This window comes from Hyperoodon ampullatus, assembly GCF_949752795.1.
Source record: "Hyperoodon ampullatus genome assembly, chromosome: X".
NCBI classification, from domain to species: Eukaryota; Metazoa; Chordata; class Mammalia; order Artiodactyla; family Ziphiidae; genus Hyperoodon; species Hyperoodon ampullatus.
This window is the reverse complement of record NC_136913.1, coordinates 100,955,391-100,979,272: the sequence shown is the minus strand read 5'-3', so window position 1 is coordinate 100,979,272 and position 23,882 is coordinate 100,955,391. Positions and strand designations below refer to the sequence as shown.

Here is a 23,882-nt window from a genome sequence, read left to right as displayed (position 1 = left end):
AGAAACTAACACAACAATGTAAAGCAATTATACTCCAATAAAGATGTTCAAAATAATAATAATAATAAAGTAAATAGGGCTTCCCTGGTGGCACAGTGGTTGAGAGTCCGCCTGCCGATGCAGGGGACATGGGTTCGTTCCCCGGTCTGGGAAGATCCCACATGCCGTGGAGCGGCTGGGCCCGTGAGCCATGGTCGCTGAGCCTGCGTGTCCGGAGCCTGTGCTCCGCAACGGGAGAGGCCACAACAGTGAGAGGCCCGCGTACAGCAAAAAAAAAAAAAAAAAAGTAAATAAATAAAATCAGGTTGTTTGTTTAAAAAAAAAAGCCCATGAAAAGGCATGATTTATGTTATGCACTATAACCCTGAAAAGGAAGAAGAAAAATGGTAGATGACTGAGAAGAAAGTAAACACAATATCCCACCATCCTGTTCCATCCACTCCATGGCTTGAGTTTTTATTTGTGTTTCTCATTTATGACAAAAAATTTGTATGTGTAAAGAATGATTTTTAATGAAAAATTTCAAATAAACTACACAAAAAGAATTGATTGAACATCTGTGTATTCACCACCTAGATTTAACAAATGTTAACATTTTGCATATTTTCTTAAAGATAGATAGATAGATAACAGTAAAATGATTCTATTACCAATTCTGACTTGGAGGGGAGTTTCCTATAATTCAACTCAATTCTGAAGCTATCTACTGGGAGATAGGATTAGATCCCACAGGTAAATGACTCAGTCCTACAAGACTGTCCCCTCACACCACATCAGATGCCAATTTCAAGTCCAGATTGTCACATGTGCTTCTGGCCTGCTGGCTATAGAGTGGCAGTTCCAAACCCTCCTGGGGTTTGATTAATTTGGTAGAGCAGCTCACAGATCTCAGAGAAACATTTTACTTACTAGTCTACCAGTTTAAAACCAGATGGAAGAGATGCATCAGGCAAGGTGTGAAGGCATGAGCTCTCATGCCCTTTCCAAAGGCACCACTCTGCCCAAACCTCCACGTGTTCACCAACCCAGAAGCTCTTTAAACCCTTGTCCTTTCGAGTTTTTATGGGGACTTTGCTATATAAGCAAGCTGGATTGAATCATTAGTCTGGTGACTAAACTCAATCTCCAGTCCTTCTCCCCACCCTAGAAGTCAGTAGGGTGGGACTGAAAGTTTCAACCCCCTAGTCACGCAGTTGGCTCCACTGCCAGCCAGCCACCATCCTTAGGTGCTTTCCAAAAGTCACTTCATTAACAAAACTAAGATACCTTTATTGCTCTCATCACTTAGGAAATTCCAAGGGCTTTAGGACCTCTGTGACTGAAAAAAGACCAAATATATATTTGTTATTTTAAATCACAATATCACAGATAGATATGAAATAACATATTTCAATAAAAAGTGAGGCCCTTTGTAATCCTCTCCTATGCATTCCCCCCCCCACCCGTCTCCCCAGAAGTAACCTCTCTCTTAGAAGTTGTTGCGTATCTCTTCTTTTTATTTATAGGCCCAAATGTATGTGCCCATAAACTATATATAAGTTTTTATTTACTTAAAATTTTTACATAAGTTGCATCATGTATTTATCATTTGGGAATATATGTTTTAAATTTTTATTTATTTATTTATTTATTTTATACAGCAGCTTCTTATTAGTTATCTATTTTATACATATTAGTGTATATATGTCAATCCCAATCTCCCAATCCATCCCACAGGAATATAGTTTTTAATTCAACATTAGGTTTTGGACATTTGTCCATGTAGTATACTACTACCTCTTTAATTGTTACTCCCTATACGATTCCTTTATGTAAGGAGACCGTAATCATGTGTTTATTCATTCTCTTATTTACGTGGGGTTCTTTGCTTTTCTCATATCACTTTTCACAGTTGTGAAAAAAACTGCAATGAAGATACCAGCGCACTTCCTGAAGTTTTCAGTGGTGTACCTAGAAGTGGAATAACAAGACTGCAGAAAGCAAACACTTTCTGCTTTATTATAGGTTGCCACATTGCTCTCAACCCTGACTGTGCCAATGTACCCTTTCTCCAGAAGAGTATAAACATTCCTGCCTCCCTCTCCTCATAACATTTCCCTTCTCAGAGTGTAGATTATGAGGGGATGGGGGAATAGTGGCCTGAGAAGAAACTAGAGAGTTGGCAAGGGCTAGATCACGAGGTGACTTACCGAACACCCTAGGGAGCTGGATCCTATTCTGAGAAGCCATTGAAGGGTTTTCATCAGGAGAATGTCACGATCAATTTTCCCTTTAGAAAGATCACAGGAGGCAGTATGGAAGATGGATTGGAGTGGGAAGGCAGGCTTTAGGAAAGGCCTTTGGAGTAGGGAGGGATTGAGGGCTACTCAAATTTTTACTCAGTTCACTAGATCTCTTTGTTTTGTTTTTCAATGAAAACAATAAATTCTCCTACCCACATTAATTGATTTTCTCTAGTGGCCCTTCAAGGTCATGAAGCTCTAGCCTAAAGGAAAAGAGAACAGGTTTTGCCTCCATTGTCTGGCAGTTTTATAAAGGACACATACTGTGCAGAAGAGACACACAGCCTCTGTCAATTGCACGAACCAATAAACACACCTTTATTGCTAATTACCATTTTCTTTTTGTGCTACTGTTTGCCAAATGGCAATGAAAGCTGAAGCACAGATGCTCATTAACATCCTTCTTGATTTACTGACAATTCAGCACTGACAGTTTAATAAGCTTAGGATTCAACCCAAAGATTATTTGTCACATTTTTGGGGCAGTGTCTTTTCTCACCTCTTGAATGGAGTAGCTTGTCCATGTTTGTAACAATTGCACCAAAAATACTAATGTTTTAAATTTATGTTGTGTATTTTTAATGAAAAGCTCAAAACATGTCTCTGCTGTAGGGGAGCAATATTTGCCAGCACAATGTGTCTCTTTGGCAAGAGGATTCATTTAGGCTGATTATTTTTAAGTCCCAAAAGACTCAGGAAGAACCTTTGACCTTCCCCCTAACTGCCTAAAAGAATGTAGATGGAGGACCTGTTCCAGGAAGGGGTATCACCATAGATAACTATACTATGAATTAGCTGTGCTGACAGGGAGAAATCCAGCAAAGTCTGCTTATTAAAATTCCTCTCCATGACCCATTGTCTCTGCCTAGCCCAGCAAATATTTATTTACCAAACATTTGTTTTTCCCTCTCCATGTCAATTGTCTTCCTCTCCTTTGAAGTCCCAAACCTCTACCCCCAACATCCTCTTTTGTCTTTAGCTGAAGATGGTATTTAAGGTGAGGGTTTTGGCCATTTTGATGAATTACTCAGTTTTCCTGGGTCTCTCCTATGTGTATATGTTATTAAACTTTTGTTTGATTTTCTCCTGTTAATCTTTCTCACGTCAATTTAATTCTTAGACCAGCCAGAAGAACCTAGTAGAGGAAAATTTCTTCCTCCCCAACACTCCCCTTCTTTAATTTACCTTCACAATAAAATCTACGAACAAGAAAGAGGTTTTATGGACCTCATTTCCCATAAGGAGAAACTGTGGGGAAGAGGGTATGCTCAAATGATGTTTAAACTTATTCGACCTATCTATAGCTGGGTATAGAGAGCAAAAAATGCGTACTGCTTTGTCTGAGAGACAAGAAACTTCTCTTTTCCCCAGTTTTATTGATATGATTGACATATAACATTGTATTAGTTTCAGGTGTACAACATAATGATTAGATACATGTATACATTGAGAAATGATTAGCACAATAAGTTAATTAATATCCATCACTTCACATAGTTGCAATAATTTTTCTTGTAATAAGAACTTTTAAGATCTACTCTCTTAGCAACTTTCAAATATACATTACAGTACTGTTAGCTATAGTCACCATGCTGTACATTACATCCCCAGAACTTATTCATGTTATAACTGGAAGTTTGTACCTTTTGACCACATTCACCAATTTCCCTCACCCTCCACCCTCTACCTCTGGCAGCTATTGATCTGTAAGAGACTTCTGGAAAGTGAAGCTTTAACCTACTTGTGGATACCTGGGTGAGGAAACATTGAATGTAACAGAATAAACTCTTTTTGAACCCATCTTAAATGGCTGGTCTATGTAAGACCTTCCCATATATTCATCTGGGAGGAGGGATCCCAGAGCAAAATCAGGCCTCAGCAGATGTTGCTGAGATAATAAGAAGCTCCAGCCGAAAACATTGCTTCCTTTACTCTGCACTTTTCTTGATAGTTCATTCTTTATGTTGGAGACAGGAGATATTTTCATATTGGCCAATTTATAAATCCTCTGACATTCAATAACCTCATATGAAGGAATATTTTAAAATATGTTTATTTTTCTTTTTGTCCACTGGATCCCCTTTCACACATATTCACTCAACGCATGATCTTTAATCTCTATTGGATTTGGTCAACATAGGATCACTGCACACATTTCCCTGGTGTAGGATATACCAAGGCATATCCTTGGTTGGTTGTTTAATAGTTGTTAACATTTCCTAGTTGATGTTTTCATCTAAGATATTTTTAAAAAACACTAAATATAAGGCTCAAATGATATAAGCACTTATACATATCAGGGTAGGATTGTGGTGATAGTAGCGGTGGCCCACTTTTTACAGATTCTTTTCTACAACTAAAGTCTTTCATTGGGACTTTGATTTGGGACTTTCCTTTTGACAAAGTTACTAGTAGATGCTAAGCCTTTTATAGTCTTTTCCTTGAATAAAACCATCATGGAATGGCAAAGGAGAGAGAGAGGCACCCTGTCTCTGAGAACTCTCAGACACACAAAAACTTGTATGCAAATGTTCATAGGAGCTTTATTGGTAATAGCCCAAAACTGGAAACAAACAAAATAGCCTATAATGGATGAGTGGTTAAACAAACTGTGATACATCCATACTATGAAATTTTACTCAGCAATAAAAAGAAGCTATTTATAGTATACAATAACTTGGATGGATTTCAAATACATTATGCCAAGTGTAAAAAAAGCCAGTCTCAGAATGTTATATCCAGTATGATTTCATTTATAATAATCTTGAAATGACAAAATTATAGAGATGGAGAACACATGAGTAGTTGCTAGGGTTTAGCTATGGTAGTGGATGGTGTGGGGGAAGCGTGTAACTGTAAAGGAGTTACACAAAGGATCTTTGTGGAGATGGGATAGTTTTTCTGTTTTGATACTATGATATGATTAACTAAGATGTAAACCATCTTAGGGAACTGGGTGAAGGGTACCCTGGACTTTTCTTTATTATCTTTGTAATTCCCTTTGAGTCTATAATTATTTCAAAATAAAAAGTTAAGAAAATAAAACACAAATTTAAAAAATAAATGGATTCTAAAAAAATGTAAAACGGTTTCTCTAAAGCATTATGTTCAATCAAACTTTAGTTTCAACCAGACACAATAGAGTATTTAAAAGTCATAATAATTTCGAATGGAAAAATCTTATGTTCCAAAAATAATTATTCAGTCATGGCTTAATCAATTGAATTTGCTTAAGGAATATCTTGGTTTTTTATTTTTATTATTAATTAATTAATTTATTTTTTACTCTGCTACAGCAGTGTGAGTATTCTCTGATTTTTTCACTTAGAACCATTCACATATAACCTGGTCTCCCTACTCTAAGTTGAGAATGAATAGAGCATGGATATTGATCAAGAGCTCTTCCAAACTGGCAAAGGAATCCTACATATAGTAGGATGCAGGGGATTGGATCATAAATTTACGCTGAGTGGACAACATGATGTCACCAGGTGGCAGTAGAGTATTATGACCACTCTTGTAAGAACTGGATATTAGACTTAAAATAGTTGCTAAGAAAAACTACTAAAACTCTGGATATTCCCCATATTCTCTAACAATACTGTAACATATATTTCAATCCCATAAAATATATATATATACAAGTTTGAGCAGAGAATAACAGAGCCATGTTAAGATACATAAGCTTGGGAGAGAGCTTGGCTCACTCATAAGCTAAGAGACACACTGCCACATATTAACCTTGCCGGGTGTGCCGTTCATGCCTCAGGAAAACTCATGCCTCAGGAAAATTACAGATTGTTGCATGCCTTTAATATTTGGGTCTTCTGTGGATATCTGAAACTTTGAATTTTAAATCCTCAAATCCCAGAGATTTACTCTACTTAGCTTAGGGGAAAGCATTGGATTAAGAGATTAGTTTTTCTCTTGTTTCAAGTATTAAAAATAGAATTCTGTATTAACCAGCTAAACTAACAACTTTAATCAGCAAAGTATATGTTTTTTAGAGAAAACACTTTAAAATGAATCGATGTTCATATACACTTATATAACTATTTCAGTAAACACAGTTATTAAAATGCTTATAGAATCATAAATTGCATTAATAATGATAACCCAGGGACCAATGAAGCCTATTGGTCAGATCATATGTCTGAATATTTTAAAAGGCTAACAGAAATTCATGCAGTTCAAGGAATTGAATTATTTTGTTCTGATTAAAAGTAAAGAAACATGTAATAGCAGACTTTAGTTCTCCAGAAGGGATTTGCTTTGTGTTTTTCAAGAAGGTTGGAAGAGATGGAAGAAACTACGGATGCAGATTTCAGGTCAGCCTAAGAGAAAACCTTTGAATGAATAGACCTTTGGTCTAATCAGTGGGATAGTCTGCAGCAGGAAATAGTAAAGTCCCTCCTTTTATGGGAGCTTTCAGCAGAGACTCAAACCCAGGTTTCCAGTCAGAGAGACTGTGGTACTCAAATACTCAAGTTTTTATTTTATCTTTTTATGATCTCCTCTGCCTTATCCATACTTCGTAATAAAAATAGCTAACACTGGGCTTCCCTGGTGGCGCAGTGGTTGAGAGTCCACCTGCCGATGCAGGGGACACTGGTTCGTGCCCCGGTCCGGGAAGATCCCACATGCCGCAGAGCGGCTGGGCCCGTGAGCCATGGCCGCTGAGCCTGCGCGTCCGGAGCCTGTGCTCCGCAACGGGAGAGGACACAACAGTGAGAGGTCCGCGTACAGCAAAACAACAACAACAACAACAACAAAATAGCTAACACTTTGAAGCACTTATTATCTGTCAGGCACTTTTCTACCTGCTTTTCATGTCTTCACTTATCAGATATTTATTGAACAACTACAATGTGCCAGGAATAATTTTAGGTACTGGGGATATAGCAATGAAAAGAATAAAGGGCCTCTCAAGTTGCTTACATTCTACTGAAGGAAGAAAGATGATAAATAATATATCAGATAGTGGTAAGTGCATTGAAGAAAAATGAAGCAAATCAAGGCACAGAGAATGATGTGGAAGGAAATTATCCTAGATTGAAAGGTTAAGGAAGTTCTCTCTGATTAGGCGATATTTGAGCATAGGCTACAATGAAGTGAGAGAGAGAGCCATGTGAAGTTTTGGAGGAGGCTGGAGCTTGCTTGGCATGTTCAAGGCACGGAAAGGTGGCTTTGATTTCTGGCTGATCTACCACCCCATCTTGCACACTCCCATTCTTGAAATACTTCGGCCATACTTGCTTCTGTTCAGTGTGTCAGTAAATAGTCTCTCTGGGCTTTTTCATGTGTGTATTCTTTGCCATAGGCACCATACTTAATACAATGTATATGCTATGTAAATAGTTGTCAGATAGGCAAATTCAGATTTTGATTTTGGAACTTTCTAGAATTTTTTCCCGATTTTTTTCAATCCACAGTTGGTTGAATCAGTGGATGTGGCATCTATGGATTTGGAGGGTCAACTGAATATCTTGCTCATGTTTTTATACTGTAGGGCCTGCTAAGGGTCTGGAGAAACATGGCTGCTTAATATATTTTTTACTCAATAAATGAATGGATATAGTGGGATCCCTGAGAACACAGAGCTGATTCTGGGAACAATTTGTTCCTGTACTCCAGAAGCAGTTCATATGTATAGTAGCATATATCAATATTTTGTGTTTTCCTTTGGGTATATGGAGGTTGAGCTTGGGGGATGTGTGGTGACAATTGTGATGTGTAGCCAGAAGAAAGAAGAAAGAGGACAACCTGGCTTGGGACATTTTTTTCTTTGCAAGTTTCTGCTGACAACTAACTCTATGTACTTGCAAACCTCACTCTGAGAAACTTTCTTTGAAAAGAAAGACACCATGGAAATTTAAGGTATCAAAATTACTTTCACTTAAAGGAGCAATTTCACATCTGATACTAGAAATTACAGCCTATGATTTCCAGCCATTCTCTGAAATAAGATGTGAATTTTGGCCATTATTAACTTGATAAGATTTTCTCAAATATGTCTGACATTTTCGGAGGCTTTAGTAGTTGATCTGCCTTCCCTTCCTTTCTCTCGGAGTCTTTATATGCCCCCATTCCACATATCAGATGTCTCCAAATCACTTTACTCAGATTGTTCTCCCCTCGACTTTGATTCAGCTGGATATTTTCTACCATCTGGTTTCAAGCTTTTAAATGGGTATCTGGAGGCTAATATTTCCACATTCTAGTAAGAAATGGTAATTAAAAAATATGTTGCTTTTATTACCCTGTGGTGACTGAAGGAAACCATAGGCAGACAGCATTACATTTTCTCTTCTTTTAATGCAGCTGCATATCAATCAGATTCTCAGCTACTTGTGGATTTCTTTTTTCTGCTAGGTTAATGCAAAATTAGATTTCCCAACAAACAGAATGTATAGCTTCCTACAAGTCACAAAAGCCAGGACAAATTTGTCAGCTCCGGTACTAAATCTTTCACTGGGTCTATGGCTCTCAAGGGAAGTTATTCTTCCTTGGGAGAGCAGGGAGAATGGCATGTTATGATCATTTGTCCTAACCAATAACATAGGTATGATAAAAGCAATTATGTATATATCTATTTATCTGAATATCTATATAGCAACTGACATAATTTATGTACTGTTTTTTGTTTGTTTGTTTGTTTTTGTGTTTTTTTTGTTTTTTTTTTTGCGGTACGCAGGCCTCTCACTGCTGTGGCCTCTCCCGTTGCGGAGAGCAGGCTCCGGACGCGCAGGCTCAGCAACCATGGCTCAAGGGCATGGCTCACGGGCATGGCTCACGGGCATGGCTCACGGGCCCAGTCGCGGCATGTGGGATCTTCCCGGACCGGGACACGAACCCGTGTCCCCTGCATCGGCAAGCGGACTCTCAACCACTGCGCCACCAGGGAAGCCCCTTATGTACTGTTTTGACAATAACCACATCAAAAATAATTACTACTTAAGGCAGTTAGGAAATGAAAATTAATGATTACATTATGTGGAAATGAAGCTTAAGTCCTCCTCAGCTCTGAGATATTATAAACAGAATTAGATATTTGGCTAAACATCAGTAACATTAGTATCAATGATTTTCTAGAAGAAGCCAAAATAAACTTAAATTACACTATGAACAAGAAATGGATTTCACAAAAATTGAGTAAGGAAAGGACAATCTCTTCAGTAGAACTTGTGGTATCTGTTCAGAGCCTTCTTCTGACAGAAGAAATCTCACAGTAGAACCTCTTTGTTTAAATTTTAAGGTTTAATCCATTTTCAAAAGGTAAATTCAGTTGGGAGGAGAAAACTATTGAGCCTTACCAGCCTGTCACTCCTAAGTCTCAATGAGCTTATCTCCTCACTTCTCGAAAACTAATACTTCAGAACTAGGGAAGAATGTAAGAGAACATTTTTTTGTTTGTTTTTTTGCGGTACACGGGCCTCTCACTGCTGTGGCCTCTCCCGTTGCGGAGCACGGGCTCCGGACGCGCAGGCTCAGCGGCCATGGCTCACGGGCCCAGCCGCTCCGCGGCATGTGAGTTCTTCCCGGACCGGGGCACGAACCGGTGTCCCCTGCATCGGCAGGTGGACTCTCAACCACTGCGCCACCAGGGAAGCCCGAGAATGGTTTTGAGAATACTGATTGTACCACTGTGGAGAGAAGAAGACATGGAAAGGAGTGGCCAAAAGAAGTAAACTCTTACTTGGTGAATTTCACTATTGTGCTGGTAAAGAGTCTATTCATTCATTCATTCAACAATTATTCACTAGGCGCTGGGAGTACAAGATGGACAAACACAGATAGGCCCTCATAGAGTTTAGAGTCTGGACTCTGGAAAGAAAATGCAGGCAGTAATAACCATACAGATAAACAACTACAAACTAAGAGTGATACTAGGAAAAAGGAAAGGGTATCACAAAGGGATATGACTTGAGTTCTGCAGGATGACTTGGAGGGACACGGGAAAAAATGTTCTAGGAAACAAGAGGTAGCATATGCAAAGGACTTGTGCTGTGAGGGAACATGGCAAGAAAGCCCTGAAAGGTAGGCAAAGGCCAGACTACACAGAGCATTGTTGAAAACGTTAAGGAGTTTTAACCATATCCTAAGAGCAATGGTAAAACACTGAAAGAGTTTAAATTGAGAGAGGGACCATGATAAGATCTGCATTACAAATTTTGGCAGCCGTTGGAAGCAGATAGGAAAGGGGTAATAATGAATACAATAAGACAAAATTGGGAAGCTGTCATAGTTCATTCAGGAGACACTGCCTTCCATTAGGGTGTTGACAGTGGAGATGGAAAAGCCTGGCTAAATGAAGCAGATTTGGAAGGTAAAATCTATAAGCCAGTTCTGAATTAGCAATGGGGTGGGCATGAGGTGCCATCAAGGGTCCATTTTGGTAAGGGGATCCTGGAAGAGGACTGTATTTGGTGGGGTAGATGTGTGTGAATGTGTGTGTATGTGTGTATGTGAGATGTGTTCATTGTTGGTCTGAGGTAACTTTAAAACAACTAAGGAAAGAACAAATACAATGAGTTGAATATTCTGTTATCCATTGAATATACCGCTTTGGATCACAGACGTCAGATGTCGGATATATATACACACACACAATACTTAACATAATGTATACACAATACTTAACAGTTACTATTTTTCTGTCTCTCTGCCATTACATGTTACTTTTTTTTTTTTTTTACTCACTTGGGTATACGTGCTAGTTGAAATCAGGGGGAAGACTATAGAATGAGAAACCAGTGGGGTTTATTAACAAACCTTGATGAATTCTAACATGTAATATAGATTTGCTGGTAGATCAGGATGAGCCTGCAAAGGAGCAGAGAAGGAATGGGCAGAGACACAGTTAAGTATTGTGTTGTAGACGGTAACAAAAAAGAGTGTTTCAAGAAGGTTTGGGTAGTTTAACAGTGAATGCTGCTGATGAGAGGTCAAATAAAACATAAACTGTAAATTGTATTTTTTGTGTTTTTTTGTTTTGTTTTGTTTTGTTTTTGCGGTGCACGGGCCTCTCACTGCTGCGGCCTCTCCCGTTGCAGAGCACAGGCTCCGGACGCGCAGGTCCAGCGGCCATGGCTCACGGGCCCAGCCGCTCTAAATTGTATTTTATTTAGTGACACTGATGGCATCAAGCAGATCTGTTTTTATGGAGGGAGGGGGCAAAAAGTTAGATTGAACAGGGTGAGTTGAAAGTAAAGAAATGGAAACAATGAGTATAAATAATGTGGAGAAATTAGTCTTAGATAGAATAAAGGGCAGCCTCATTATCCTAATTGGGGAGAAGGATGATAAGCTGTTTGAAGTTTTAAAGTAAATATGTGCATTTTGTATAGAGAAAATGAGAAACTTTCCTTCTGGAAGTTTCTTTCTATCTTCTATTCTCAAATTTTGGACCCCTTCTCCCTCTTTCTGCATCAGCACAGAAAGGGAGAGGGAGTCAGAGACTCAAGGATGGTAGAGAAGTTTTGAAATAGTGACTTAGAGAAAGATGGTGAGGATACAGAGTACCGTTGAAGTCTTACATAAAGTTAGTGAGTGTAATCTTACACTCGGGATATTGGCTGGGCATTACTGAAATGATGGGCCATGAAATCTACATTGGGTAAGGAGGCAAGTGATGAAAGGAAGGATCTGAGTGAATGGGAAAAAGTAGAGGGATCAATAGACTGGATGTCTCCATGACACAGGGAGGCAGTTGAACAAGCAAACTGGAAGGATAGGAGGTTGAAGTCAGAAAAGGAAAGATGATTTCTTTCTAACAGTTGTGGATGATGGTGAGGTTCAAGTCAGAATCGTGGAAGTGACTGACTCACATGGAGTGGAGGAAAAAGTTATCGGGGCTGCTTGAAGCACTGAGAGGTCTTGTTATTAAATAGATGATCCCTGAAGGTATGAGAGTCACCTGGATGAAGGAAGAGATCCCAAAAGAAAAAAAAATTTTTTTAACTATGAACCTATAAGAACCTACTATATAGCACAGGGAACCCTACTCAGTGCTCTGTGGTCACCTAAATGAGAAGGAAATCCAAAAAAGAGGGGACATATGTATACGTATAGTTGATTCACTTTGCTGTACAGTAGAAACTAACACAATACTGTAAAGCAACTATACTCCAATAAAAATTTAAAAAAAACAAAAGACCGGTATGCTGCCAATTCCACAGCATTGCTGAGAAAATTAAATAAGAACTAAAGAAATATAGAAATATAAAAAAACAAAAACAAAAACTATGAGCCTGATGGCAAAGTGTTTAATAAAGGAAGGGGAATGTCAGGGAGATCGTAGGGGACAGTGACTGGGAAGGGAGAGGATGCTGTAATGGAATGGCATAATTAGCAACAAAACAGGAATCTGCTGTTGCTGTTTGTGCTTGTTTTGTTTAAAAGAAGAAGATGCCAAGAGCAATGAATGAAAGTGGCAATGAAGATCAAAGAGGACACAACCCTGTCAATTCAATTGCATGGTGCGTGAGAAAGTAAGCCCCACTTTAGAGTACCTAGGAGAAGTGGCCTCAGGGAAGAGCTAGGACTCAGTTAAGATAAGAAAATGAATGTGATGCCCACATGTATTCTGAGAATAGGATTGTTTGCTAAATATGGAGCAGTGGCCGTTTACAGAGGGCCTAGTAAAGGGATTTGGGAAAGGCGTGTGCGGGGAGAGCAGTTGCTTCAGTTACGGGCAAGGAAATACAGAGCATCACAGAGGACAGAGAACTCAGGAGCCTTGGTGTTATGGGTGATTACTTACGAAGATGGGGATGAGAGTGTCTGCCTAGTCTGGTTAATTTTGGTACCCGAAGCTTTTCTCATGTGATAACCATGTGAGAGAAATATTGCATGTTTTAGTCCCAAATATTTTTTTCTATTTGTCGATCTAGAAGGAAACAAAGAAGTTTAAAAATACATCAGTAGAGATCACATCAGTAAGGGGTAGACAGTGTGTGTTCTTGGCTCTTCCTAAATTCAATTCCTATTCTGGAACTCATGCAAAATCATGGGTCCCTAGGATAAGACAAGCCACTATTTTCTTGGTATTTATACATTTCTGTTCAGATGTGTTCTCTGATTTGTCCTGCCCCCTAATGCTAAAGCTTGCTGAAGTTCATCCCTTCTCTGGTTGCTAGGTCCATTTCTTTCCCAAGGCAGGAGAATCTAAAGAGTCCTAGGTCAGTAATTCAGAACCTTATAAGTGTTAGCCTTACTGCTGGTCCTGCTCTCAAATCAGACCCACATGCTAATAAGTGGGTCTGATGAACTATTCCCTTGACTTTCTTCCTTGAACCCTAATTCTTCTTGCTTTTTCCCCCTTCTAAGAATTTTAGAAACTGGTGGCCTGTCTCTAAAACAGAGATGCTGTGGCTGATTTCCACTCCTTCCTCTACCACCTTCCTCTTGCTTGAATCCTTCTTGGTTTATCTGCCTGATTAATTGGCTTATTCTGCTTTTCATATCCCATCCATCTCTGGTCTGACTAGGCTTGCTGCTGTATAAATCCATTTGTTAAAAAGGCTTAAGTAAAGGAGTAGGAAAGGAGATAGGCTGGGATGATGTTTTCCAACTTTTTTTTAAATGACAAGATTTATATGTAACTGCCAATGTCCAGAGCCCGCCCCAGGTTGAAGAGTGTGTATCCGTAACATGTTTGGAGCACTTCGATGTGCTATATACTAGCTGGGAAGTTCTGGATAGGGGAAGAATCTGATCTTCTAATTCAAGTTCACATCTAGAACATCTTATTGGTTGGAAGGACTTGAGACAAATATTTTAATTTTATTTGGTAAATTTGTAAAATATGACATAATATGCATTTTGCTCTCCCTACTCTATCCCATCAATGCAAAGGCAAGGGTATCATGCTATACTCACCTCCTTCAATGCACAGTTATGATAGAAATTCAAACAGAAAAAAACCAATTCTCAGCTTTTGAGTTTCAAAATAGATTTTGAAATAGGCTTTGAAGTTCATCAGAGAGGTAGCAACCTTCAAGAACAGGTTTGTGAATCTCAAAATTTCTGGCTTTTGATTTTTTTTTCTTTTTTTTCTTTTTGGCTGCATTGGATCTTCGTTGCTGCACATGGGCTTTCTCTAGTTGCAGCGAGTAGGGGCTACTGTTCATGCACTACATTGTAGTGCACCATGGGCTTCTCATTGCGGTGGCTTCTCTTGTTGCGGAGCATGGGCTCTAGGCGTGTGGGCTTCAGTAGTTGTGGCTCACGGGCTCTAGAGCGCAGGCTCAGTAGTTGTGGCGCATGGGCTTAGTTGCTCTGCAGCATGTGGGATCTTCCTGGATCAGGGCTCAAACCCATGTCCCCTATATTGTCAGGTGGATTCTTAACCACTGTGCTACCCGGGAAGTCCCTGGCTTTTGATTTTTAAAAGACAAAAGTCCAAAGAAATCAGTCCAAGAGAATGCATCTTTAGAGAAAAAGGGAGACAAATCATTAATTCTCCTTTTTCATTTCTAATTCTATTGATTTGAGTCTTCTCCCTTTTTTTCTTGATGAGTCTGGCTAATGGTTGATCAATTTTGTTTAAGAGCCAGCTTTTAGTTTTATTGATCTTTGCTATCATTTCCTTCATTTTTTTTCATTTATTTCTGATCCGATCTTTATGATTTCTTTCCTTCTGCTAACTTTGGGGTTTTTTGTTCTTCTTTCTCTAATTGCTTTAGGTGCAAGGTTAGGTTGTTTATTCGAGATGTTGCCTGTTTCTTAAGGTAGAATTGTATTGCTATAGACTTCCCTCTTAGCTTTTGCTGCATCTCATAGGTTTTGGGTCGTTGTGTCTCCATTGTCATTTGTTTCTAGGTATTTTTTGATTTCCTCTTTGATTTCTTCAGTGATCATTTCGTTATTAAGTAGTGTATTGTTTAGCCTCCATGTGTTTGTAGTTTTTACAGATCTTTTCCTGTAATTGATATCTAGTCTCATAGCGTTGTGGTCGGAAAAGATACTTGATACAATTTCAATTTTCTTAAATTTACCAAGGCTTGATTTGTGACCCAAGATATGATCTATCCTGGAAAATGTTCCATAAGCACTTGAGAAAAATGTGTGTTCTGTTGTTTTTGGATGGAATGTCCTATAAATATCAATTAAGTCCATCTTGTTTAATGTATCATTTAAAGCTTGTGTTTCCTTATTTATTTTCATTTTGGATGATCTGTCCATTGCTGAAAGTGGGGTGTTAAAGTCCCCTACTATGAATGTGTTACTGTCGATTTCCCCTTTTATGGCTGTTAGTATTTGCCTTATGTATTGAGGTGCTCCTATGTTGGGTGCATAAATATTTACAATTGTTATATCTTCCTCATGGATCGATCCCTTGATCATTGTGTAGTGTCCTTCTTTGTCTCTTCTAATAGTCTTTATTTTAAAGTCTATTTTGTCTGATATGAGAATTGCTACTCCAGCTTTCTTTTGATTTCCATTTGCATGGAATATCTTTTTCCATCCCCTCACTTTCAGTCTGTATGTGTCTCTAGGTCTGAAGTGGGTCTCTTGTAGACAGCATATACATGGGTCTTGTTTTTGTATCCATTCAGCCAGTCTGTGTCTTTTGGTGGGAGCATTTAATCCATTTACATTTAAGGTAATTATCGATATGTATGTTCCTATTCCCTTTTTCTTAATTGTTTTGGGTTTGTTATTGTAGGTCTTTTCCTTCTCTTGTGTTTCTTGCCTAGAGAAGATCCTTTAGCATTTGTTGTAAAGCTGGTTTGGTGGTGCTGAACTCTCTCAGCTTTTGCTTGTCTGTAAACATTTTAATTTCTCCATCAAATCTGAATGAGATCCTTGCTGGGTAGAGTAATCTTGGTTGTAGGCTTTTCTCCTTCATCACTTTAAGTATGTCCTGCCAGTCCCTTCTGGCTTGCAGAGTTTCTGCTGAAAGATCAGCTGTTAACCTTATGGGGATTCCCTTGTGTGTTATTTGTTGTTTTTCCCTTGCTGCTTTTAATATGTTTTCTTTGTATTTAATTTTTGACAGTTTGATTAATATTTGTCTTGGCATGTTTCTCCTTGGATTTATCCTGTATGGGACTCTGTGCTTCCTGGACTTGATTAACTATTTCCTTTCCCATATTCGGGATGTTTTCCACTATAATCTCTTCAAATATTTTCTCAGTCCCTTTCTTTTTCTCTTCTTCTTCTGGAACCCCTATAATTCGAATGTTGGTGCATTTAATGTTGTCCCAGAGGTCTCTGAGACTGTCCTCAGTTCTTCTCATTCTTTTTTCTTTATTCTGCTCTGCAGTAGTTATTTCCACTATTTTATCTCCCAGGTCACTTATCCGTTCCACTGCCTCAGTTATTCTGCAATTGATCCCTTCTAGAGTATTTTTAATTTCATTTATTGTGTTGTTCATCATTGCTTGTTTCCTCTTTAGTTCTTCTAGGTCCTTGTTAAATGTTTCTTGCATTTTCTCTATTCTATTTCCAAGATTTTCGATCATCTTTACTATCATTATTCTGAATTCTTTTTCAGGTAGACTGCCAATTTCTTCTTCATTTGTTAGGTCTGGTGGGTTTTTATCTTGCTCCTTCATCTGCTGTGTGTTTTTCTGTCTTCTCATTTTGCTTATCTTACTGTGTTTGGGGTCACCTTTTTACAGGCTGCAGGTTCATAGTTCCCGTTGCTTTTGGTGTCTGTCCCCAGTGGCTAAAGTTGGTTCAGTGGGTTGTGTAGGCTTCCTGGTGGAGGGGACTAGTGCCTGTGTTCTGGTGGATGAGGCTGGATCTTGTCTTTCTGGTGGGCAGGTCCACGTCTGGTGGTGTGTTTTGGGGTGTATGTGGACTTATTATGATTTTAGGCAGCCTCTCTGCTAATGGGTGGGGTTGTGTTCCTGTCTTGCTAGTTGTTTGGCATAGGGTGTCCAGCACTGTAGCTTGCTGGTCGTTGAGTGAAGCTGGGTGTTGGTGTTGAGATGGAGATCTCTGGGAGATTTTCGCCATTTGATATTACGTGGAGCTGGGAGGTCTCTTGTGGACCAGTGTCCTGAAGTTGGCTCTCCCACCTCAGAGGCACAGCACTGACTCCTGGCTGGAGCACCAGAGCCTTTCATCCACACAGCTCAGAATAAAAGGGAGAAAAAGTAGAAAGAAAGAAAGAAAGAAAGAAAGAGGATAAAAGAAACTAAAATAAAGTAAGAAAAAATAAAGTTATTGAAATAAAAAATAATTATTAAGAAAAAATTTTTTTAAAAAGTAAAAAAAAAAAAGGATAGATAGAACTCTAGGACAAATGGTGAAAGCAAAGCTATACAGACAAAATCTTACACAGAATCATACACATACACACTCACAAAAAGAGGAAAGGGGGAATAAACAATAAATCTTGCTCTCAAAGTCCACCTCCTTAATTTGGGATGATTCGGTGTCTATTCAGGTATTCCACAGATGCAGGGTACATCAAGTTGATTGTGGAGCTTCAATTCGCTGATCCTGAGGCTGCTGGGAGAGATTTCCCTTTCTCTTCTTTGTTTGCACAGCTCCTGGGACTGAGGTTTGGATTTGGCCCCGCCTCTGCGTGTAGGTCGCCTGAGGGCATCTGTTCTTCACTCAGACAGGACGGGGTTAAAGGAGCAGCTGATTCGGGGGCTCTGGCTCACTCCGGCCGGGGGGAGGGAGGGGTACGGAGGCGGGGCGAGCCTGCGGCGGCAGAGGCCGGCGTCACGTTGCGCCAGCCTGAGGCGCGCCGTGCGTTCTCCCGGGGAAGTTGTCCCTGGATCCCGGGACCCTGGCAGTGGCGGGCTGCATAGGCTCCCTGGAAGGGAGGTGTGGAGCCTGCTCACACACAGGCTTCTTGGTGGCGGCAGCAGCAGCCTTAGCGTCTCATGCCCGTCTCTGGGGTCCGTGCTGTTAGCCGTGGCTCGCGCCCGTCTCTGGAGCTCCTTTAAGCAGCGCTCTTAATCCCCTCTCCTCGCGCACCAGGAAACAAAGAGGGAAGAAAAAGTCTCTTGTCTCTTCGGCAGCTGCAGACTCTTCCCCGGACTCCCTCCTGGCTAGCCGTGGTGCACTAACCCCCTGCAGGCTGTGTTCATGCCGCCAGCCCCAGTCCTCTCCCTGCGCTCCGACCGAAGCCCAAGCCTCAGCTCCCAGCCCCGCCTGCCCTGGCGGGTGAGCAGACAAGCCTCTCAGGCTGGTGAGTGCCAGTCGGTACCGATCCTCTGTGCGGGAATCTCTCCGCTTTGCCCTCCGCACCCCTGTTGCTGAGCTCTCTTCCGGGGCTCCGAAGCTCCCCCCTCCGCCACCCGCAGTCTCCACCCGCGAAGGGGCTTCTAGTGTCTGGAAACCTTTCCTCCTTCACGACTCCCTCCCACTGGTGCAGGTCCCATCCCTATTCTTTTGTCTCTGTTTATTCTTTTTTCTTTTGCCCTACCCAGGTACGTGGGGAGTTTCTTGCCTTTTGGGAGGTCTGAGGTCTTCTGCCAGCGTTCAGTAGGTGTTCTGTAGGAGTTGTTCCACGTGTAGATGTATTTCTGGTGTATCTGTGGGGAGGAAGGTGATCTCCGTGTCTTACTCTTCCGCCATCTTCCCCCTCCACCATCATTCTTTTTTTTTTTTTTTGCAGTATGCGGGCCTCTCACTGCTGTGGCCTCTCCCGTTGCGGAGCACAGGCTCCGGACGCACAGGCTCAGCGGCCATGGCTCACGGGCCCAGCCGCTCCATGGCATATGGGATCCTCCCGGACCAGGGCACGAACCCGTGTCCCCTGCATCGGCAGACGGACTCCCAACCACTGTGCCACCAGGGAACCTCCACCATCATTCTTAAGTAAAGCTCCTCATCCTTATAATTACTCTTAATTCATCTTTCTTATTCCTATTTTCTTATTATCTTCTCTTATCTAAACTGCATCTGACTTATCTTACGTTTGGTGCTCCTAGTTTTCCTTATCAATCTTATTCTTGCTTAGGCTTGTTGATTTTTGCATTTCTGGTGATTCTTTTTGCCCTGAAATCCTCTTTACTGCTTTGGGTGCAAACACCACAAGATATTCTTTTGTGTCCTCTATTCACTTGTCTCCATTTGTCCTTTTTCTCAACATACAATGTGTTTAAAGAGTATCTGCCTTTCATGTTATTTTAAGTTCTATATTATTTCAAGTTATTTGCTGTCAATATAAATTGAACATTTGAGAAAATCATTAAGATATTTCAAAGGAATATTCACTTTTGCAACAAATTCTTGTGAAAGGAGTTTTTATTTTTCTGAGTTATCTGTACAAATAATCTGCTAACCACTTCATATGGCTCATCTGGACTGGTTCATTTACCTCCCATTAGAGATATTATACCCTAATATTTTTATTTTTTGTTTTGCTGATTTGTGGATTAAAATAAATTATAAAATTATAGGACATAAGGCCTCAAATCACTAATGAATTCCTACTCAAGAAACTAGAAAGAGTAAAGTAAAACCAAAACAAAGAGGAGGAAGGAAACAAACATAAGAACAGAAATCAATGAAATAAAAACAGACAAACAATAGAGAAAATATGAGAAATCTGGTTTTATGAAAAAAATTAATAATATTGGTGAAACTTTAACAAGATTTGAAGAAAAAAGAAGACACAAATCTCCAATATCAGAAATAAAATAGGAGATATCACTACAGATCTTGCATCCATTAAAAAGATAATAAGACAATTCTGCAAACAGCTGTAGGATCATAATTTCAACAACTTAGAAGAAATTAACAAATTTCTTAAAAATCAAAAACTACCAAACTCAAAAAGATAAACAGACAATCTGAATAGCCCTCTAACCATTAAAGAAATTGAATGTGCAATTAAAAAGTTCTTGAAAAAGAAAGCTCCAGGTTCAGATGGTTTCCCTGGAGAATTCTAACAAACAGTTCAAGAAGAATGAATACCACTTTTACACAATGTCTTGCTAATATTTCGTTGAAGTGTTTTGAGTCTAAGTTTATGACAGCTATTGGTCTGAAGTTTTCATTTTTTTTACTGCCCTTGTCTGGTTTTGGTATCAAGGTAATACTGATCTTATAAAATATGTTGGAAAGTGTTCTATCCACTTCTGTTTGCTTTCTGAAAGAGAATGTGTAAAATGTGGCACTAATTCTTCTTTAAATGTACTCTCCCAGGCATGTTGCCCCTAAGTGGAGACAAGAGACACTGGGCCTGATGGGACATGAGAACCACTCTTTGCCAAGTCACCTGGTGCTGGTGGAGTTCCCTCTTGATTCTTCCTGGTGCTGCCTGAAGGGGTAAGATGTACTTCACTGGCCTACTGGGTACCACTAGGTCCTGTTGGGAGTAGCTGGGCCTGTGTAACAGAGAGTGCTTTCCAGGTCTCTTTTGGCTGTGTAGTGCCAGCAGGGCTACCACTCTATCAAGGCACTGAGGCTGGCATGTTTTTTGTCTCTTGGAGAGTCAAGAAACTTTGGGCCTGGTTTTGCTTCTTCCCCTGGGAGGGTGGTAAAAAACTGGGTTGCTGTGTTTCCCCTCAAGTTCTGGGATTCCCTAGGCAGTCTGTTTTCTCTTTTTAACTCTTTAGGGTTATCCATGATTGTCTACTTTATTATGTCCAGGATTTTTATTTGTACTTAGTAGAGAGGAGCTGGGAGAGATGTGTCTATGCCATCTTGTCCCAAACCAGAGGCTGTTTTGTTTTCTTTTAAAACCATATTTCTGGGTTGATTGTTTCCAGAGAGAGGGGGTTGGCAAGACTTCCTACTTCACTTTACCTCTGGTAATGGAAGTTATACATCCTTAAATCCTTAGCCTAACATGTAAAGTTCTCCATAAATTTATTCTACATTCATATTATCTCCATAAATGTATTTTTCATTCCTCATAATATTGCCCATCTCTTCAGTCAAATCACTATCATTAATACACCTTGCTCCCTCCTGTCACCATGCCTTTATTAATGCTACTGCCACTGTTAGGAAGGTTCTCTATTTTTCTCAATCAATTTACATAAATTTGGTTAAGAGCAAAATTTTAATCATCAGCCATTATGAAATTCTACTTCACTGACTTTATTCTGTGCCCAATTCTTAGCATCCCCAGGGGATCTTTTAATCAACATTCCTTCAGCACTAAACATGTAGTATTTCTCCTGATATATTTTGTCCTTCCTCATGAGCTATTTTTTATATATGCAAACCACCTGGAACAGTACTACACATTGAGGAAAAAGGCTTTTAGTAGGAATTGAAGGGCAATTATTTTAACTATTTTGTTGAAAGCTTATCAAATATTTCTGCTTTGTATTTATGAATATTTCACACACCTTTTTCTGGACTTTATTTAAGTCTGGGGGTGCAGAGAGACTGAAGGCAGAATAATTTAGATAATAGGCTCTATTATGCATTTTGATTTCCATTCGTAGACCTAAATTATGTGACCAGATGTCAAGAGAAAAACTGGAAACTCTCCCACCCTGTTAATGGATGATATTGTGTGAAAAGACAGATGGTAAAGAGCAGCAAACATTTTCTGGAATGTTTCTTGCTTTGAAAACCCCGGAAGTTTAAAATCTGGCCTTTAGTGAAGTTGCATAAAGGCATATCTGTAAATTTCATATCTATGGTAGATTAGCTATACCGACTCATAGAAACAGAGGATAGAATAGTGGTAGTGAGGGGGTGGGGGTAAATAGAGAGATGTTGGTCAAAGGGTAGAAAGTCTCAGTTATGCAGGATACATAAGTTTGGAGATCTAATGTACAACCTGGTGACTATATTTAATAATACTGTTTTGTACACTTGAAATTTTCTAAGAGAGTAGATCTTAAATGTTTTCACCACATACACAAAAAAATGGTTAGTATGTAAGATAATGGAAGTGCTAAATAGCCTGATTGTGGTAATCATTTCACAATGTATACATACATGTATCAAAATGTTGCACACCTTAAATATATAAAACTGTTTATTTGTCAATTATGCCTTAATGAAGCTGGAAAAAAACATATATGATCATTTAAACAAATGGAGAGACAGTCTATGTTCTTTGATGAAATGGCTTAATATTTATAAAGATGTTAATTCTTTTTTTAACATCTTTATTGGAGTATAATTGCTTTACAATGGTGTGTTAGTTTCTGCTTTATAACAAAGTGAATCAGTTATACATATACATATGTTCCCATATCTCTTCCCTCTTGCGTCTCCCTCCCTCCCACCCTCCCTATCGACCCCACTAGGTGGTCACAAAGCACCCAGCTGATCTCCCTGTGCTATGCGGCTGCTTCCCACTAGCTATCTATTTTACGTTGTGTATATATGTGTGTATATATGTCCATGCCACTCTCTCGCTTTGTCACAAAAGCTAGTCTTAACATAGGAGTTACATTCAATATGCTTGCTGTATTTTGAAACTACTGAGTTAAAGAAATTTCAGAAGTTCAAATTTGGATTGTTACTGAGTTATTGAATTTTCTTTACATGCACTTGTAGAAATGCTGTACACTCTCCTTTTAGGACATTCATTCAGAGGATTTATCTTCTACTTGTCAAAATGTTGGTTTATATATGTCCATGCCACTCTCTCACTTGGTCCCAGTTTACGTAAAATAGCTAGCTAGTGGGAAGCAGCCACATAGCACAGGGAGATCAGCTCCGTGCTTTGTGACCACCTAGAGGGGTGAGATAGGGAGGGTGGGAGGGAGGGAGATGCAAGAGGGAGGAAACATGCGGATATATGTATATGTATAGCTGATTCACTTTGTTATAAAGCAGAAACTACTACACTACTGTAAAGCAATTATAATAAAGATGTTTTTAAAATGCTGGTTTATAGATGAAGAGGGAAGTATTGGTCAGCAAGTCGATAGGATATGAGCTTTGAATAGTTTTTTTTTAGTAGTATCCACTCTGACCAGAATTTACAGACTTAATAAGAAAGAATAATGAACATGGTCTTCCCTTATGTGAATTTGATGGCTTAATACAGGTCTTTGATCTTAGAACCTTTTTCTGATCAACTAAAAAACTGTCTCAGAAAGTCAATCATCAAAATAATTTTGAGAAGAAAGCTACTCAGACAGTAGTACTGCCTCCCCACATAAAAAAAAGAGAGAGAGAAAAAACATTGTTTGAAACAGTTTTCTCATTTTAAAATAGATTTTGTGGAAATTGAGATGCAGCTTTATGAATTAGGAAAACAAATTTCACTTGTTTTTTATTTTAATTGTTCTCTTTTCCAGGTGTGGGAATTACAATGGTCCTGATATCCATTTTTGTGACAATCTATTATAATGTCATAATTGTCCATAGTCTTTACTACATGTTTGCTTCTTTTCAACGTGAACTACCATGGAAAACTTGTTCTTATTGGGCAGATAAAACCTGTAGCAGATCGCCTGTAGGTAAAATTCATTTACTTATTTAAAAAATATTATTAACTCTGCATCATTCTTTTATATTTTCTAAGAAGATTAAAGGGTTAAATCATTTTCTAACCAATTTAGGTTCAATTTTAAGTGAGCCATAGGTTATTGATAAAAGCAGAATAAAGCATGTATAACCTGAAAATTGATTAATGCAATATGTCAATTTCTGAGGGCACCCAGTAAGGCTAAACCACTACTTGGAGTACTTCTTGCAGGCCTAAGT

The 23,882-nt window shown here is 39.3% G+C and overlaps 1 protein-coding gene across 1 annotated transcript in view; it reads left to right on the top strand.

Moving 5' to 3' along the window:
• LOC307069781 (sodium- and chloride-dependent neutral and basic amino acid transporter B(0+)-like) overlaps window positions 1-23,882 on the top strand; it is a gene marked incomplete at its 5' end in the record, with an annotated part of 45,021 nt that overhangs the window by 4,826 nt on the left and 16,313 nt on the right. Inside the window, 1 exon segment of the mRNA XM_079728103.1 lies at window positions 23,474-23,635. Coding sequence (XP_079584229.1) covers window positions 23,474-23,635 — 162 coding nt within the window.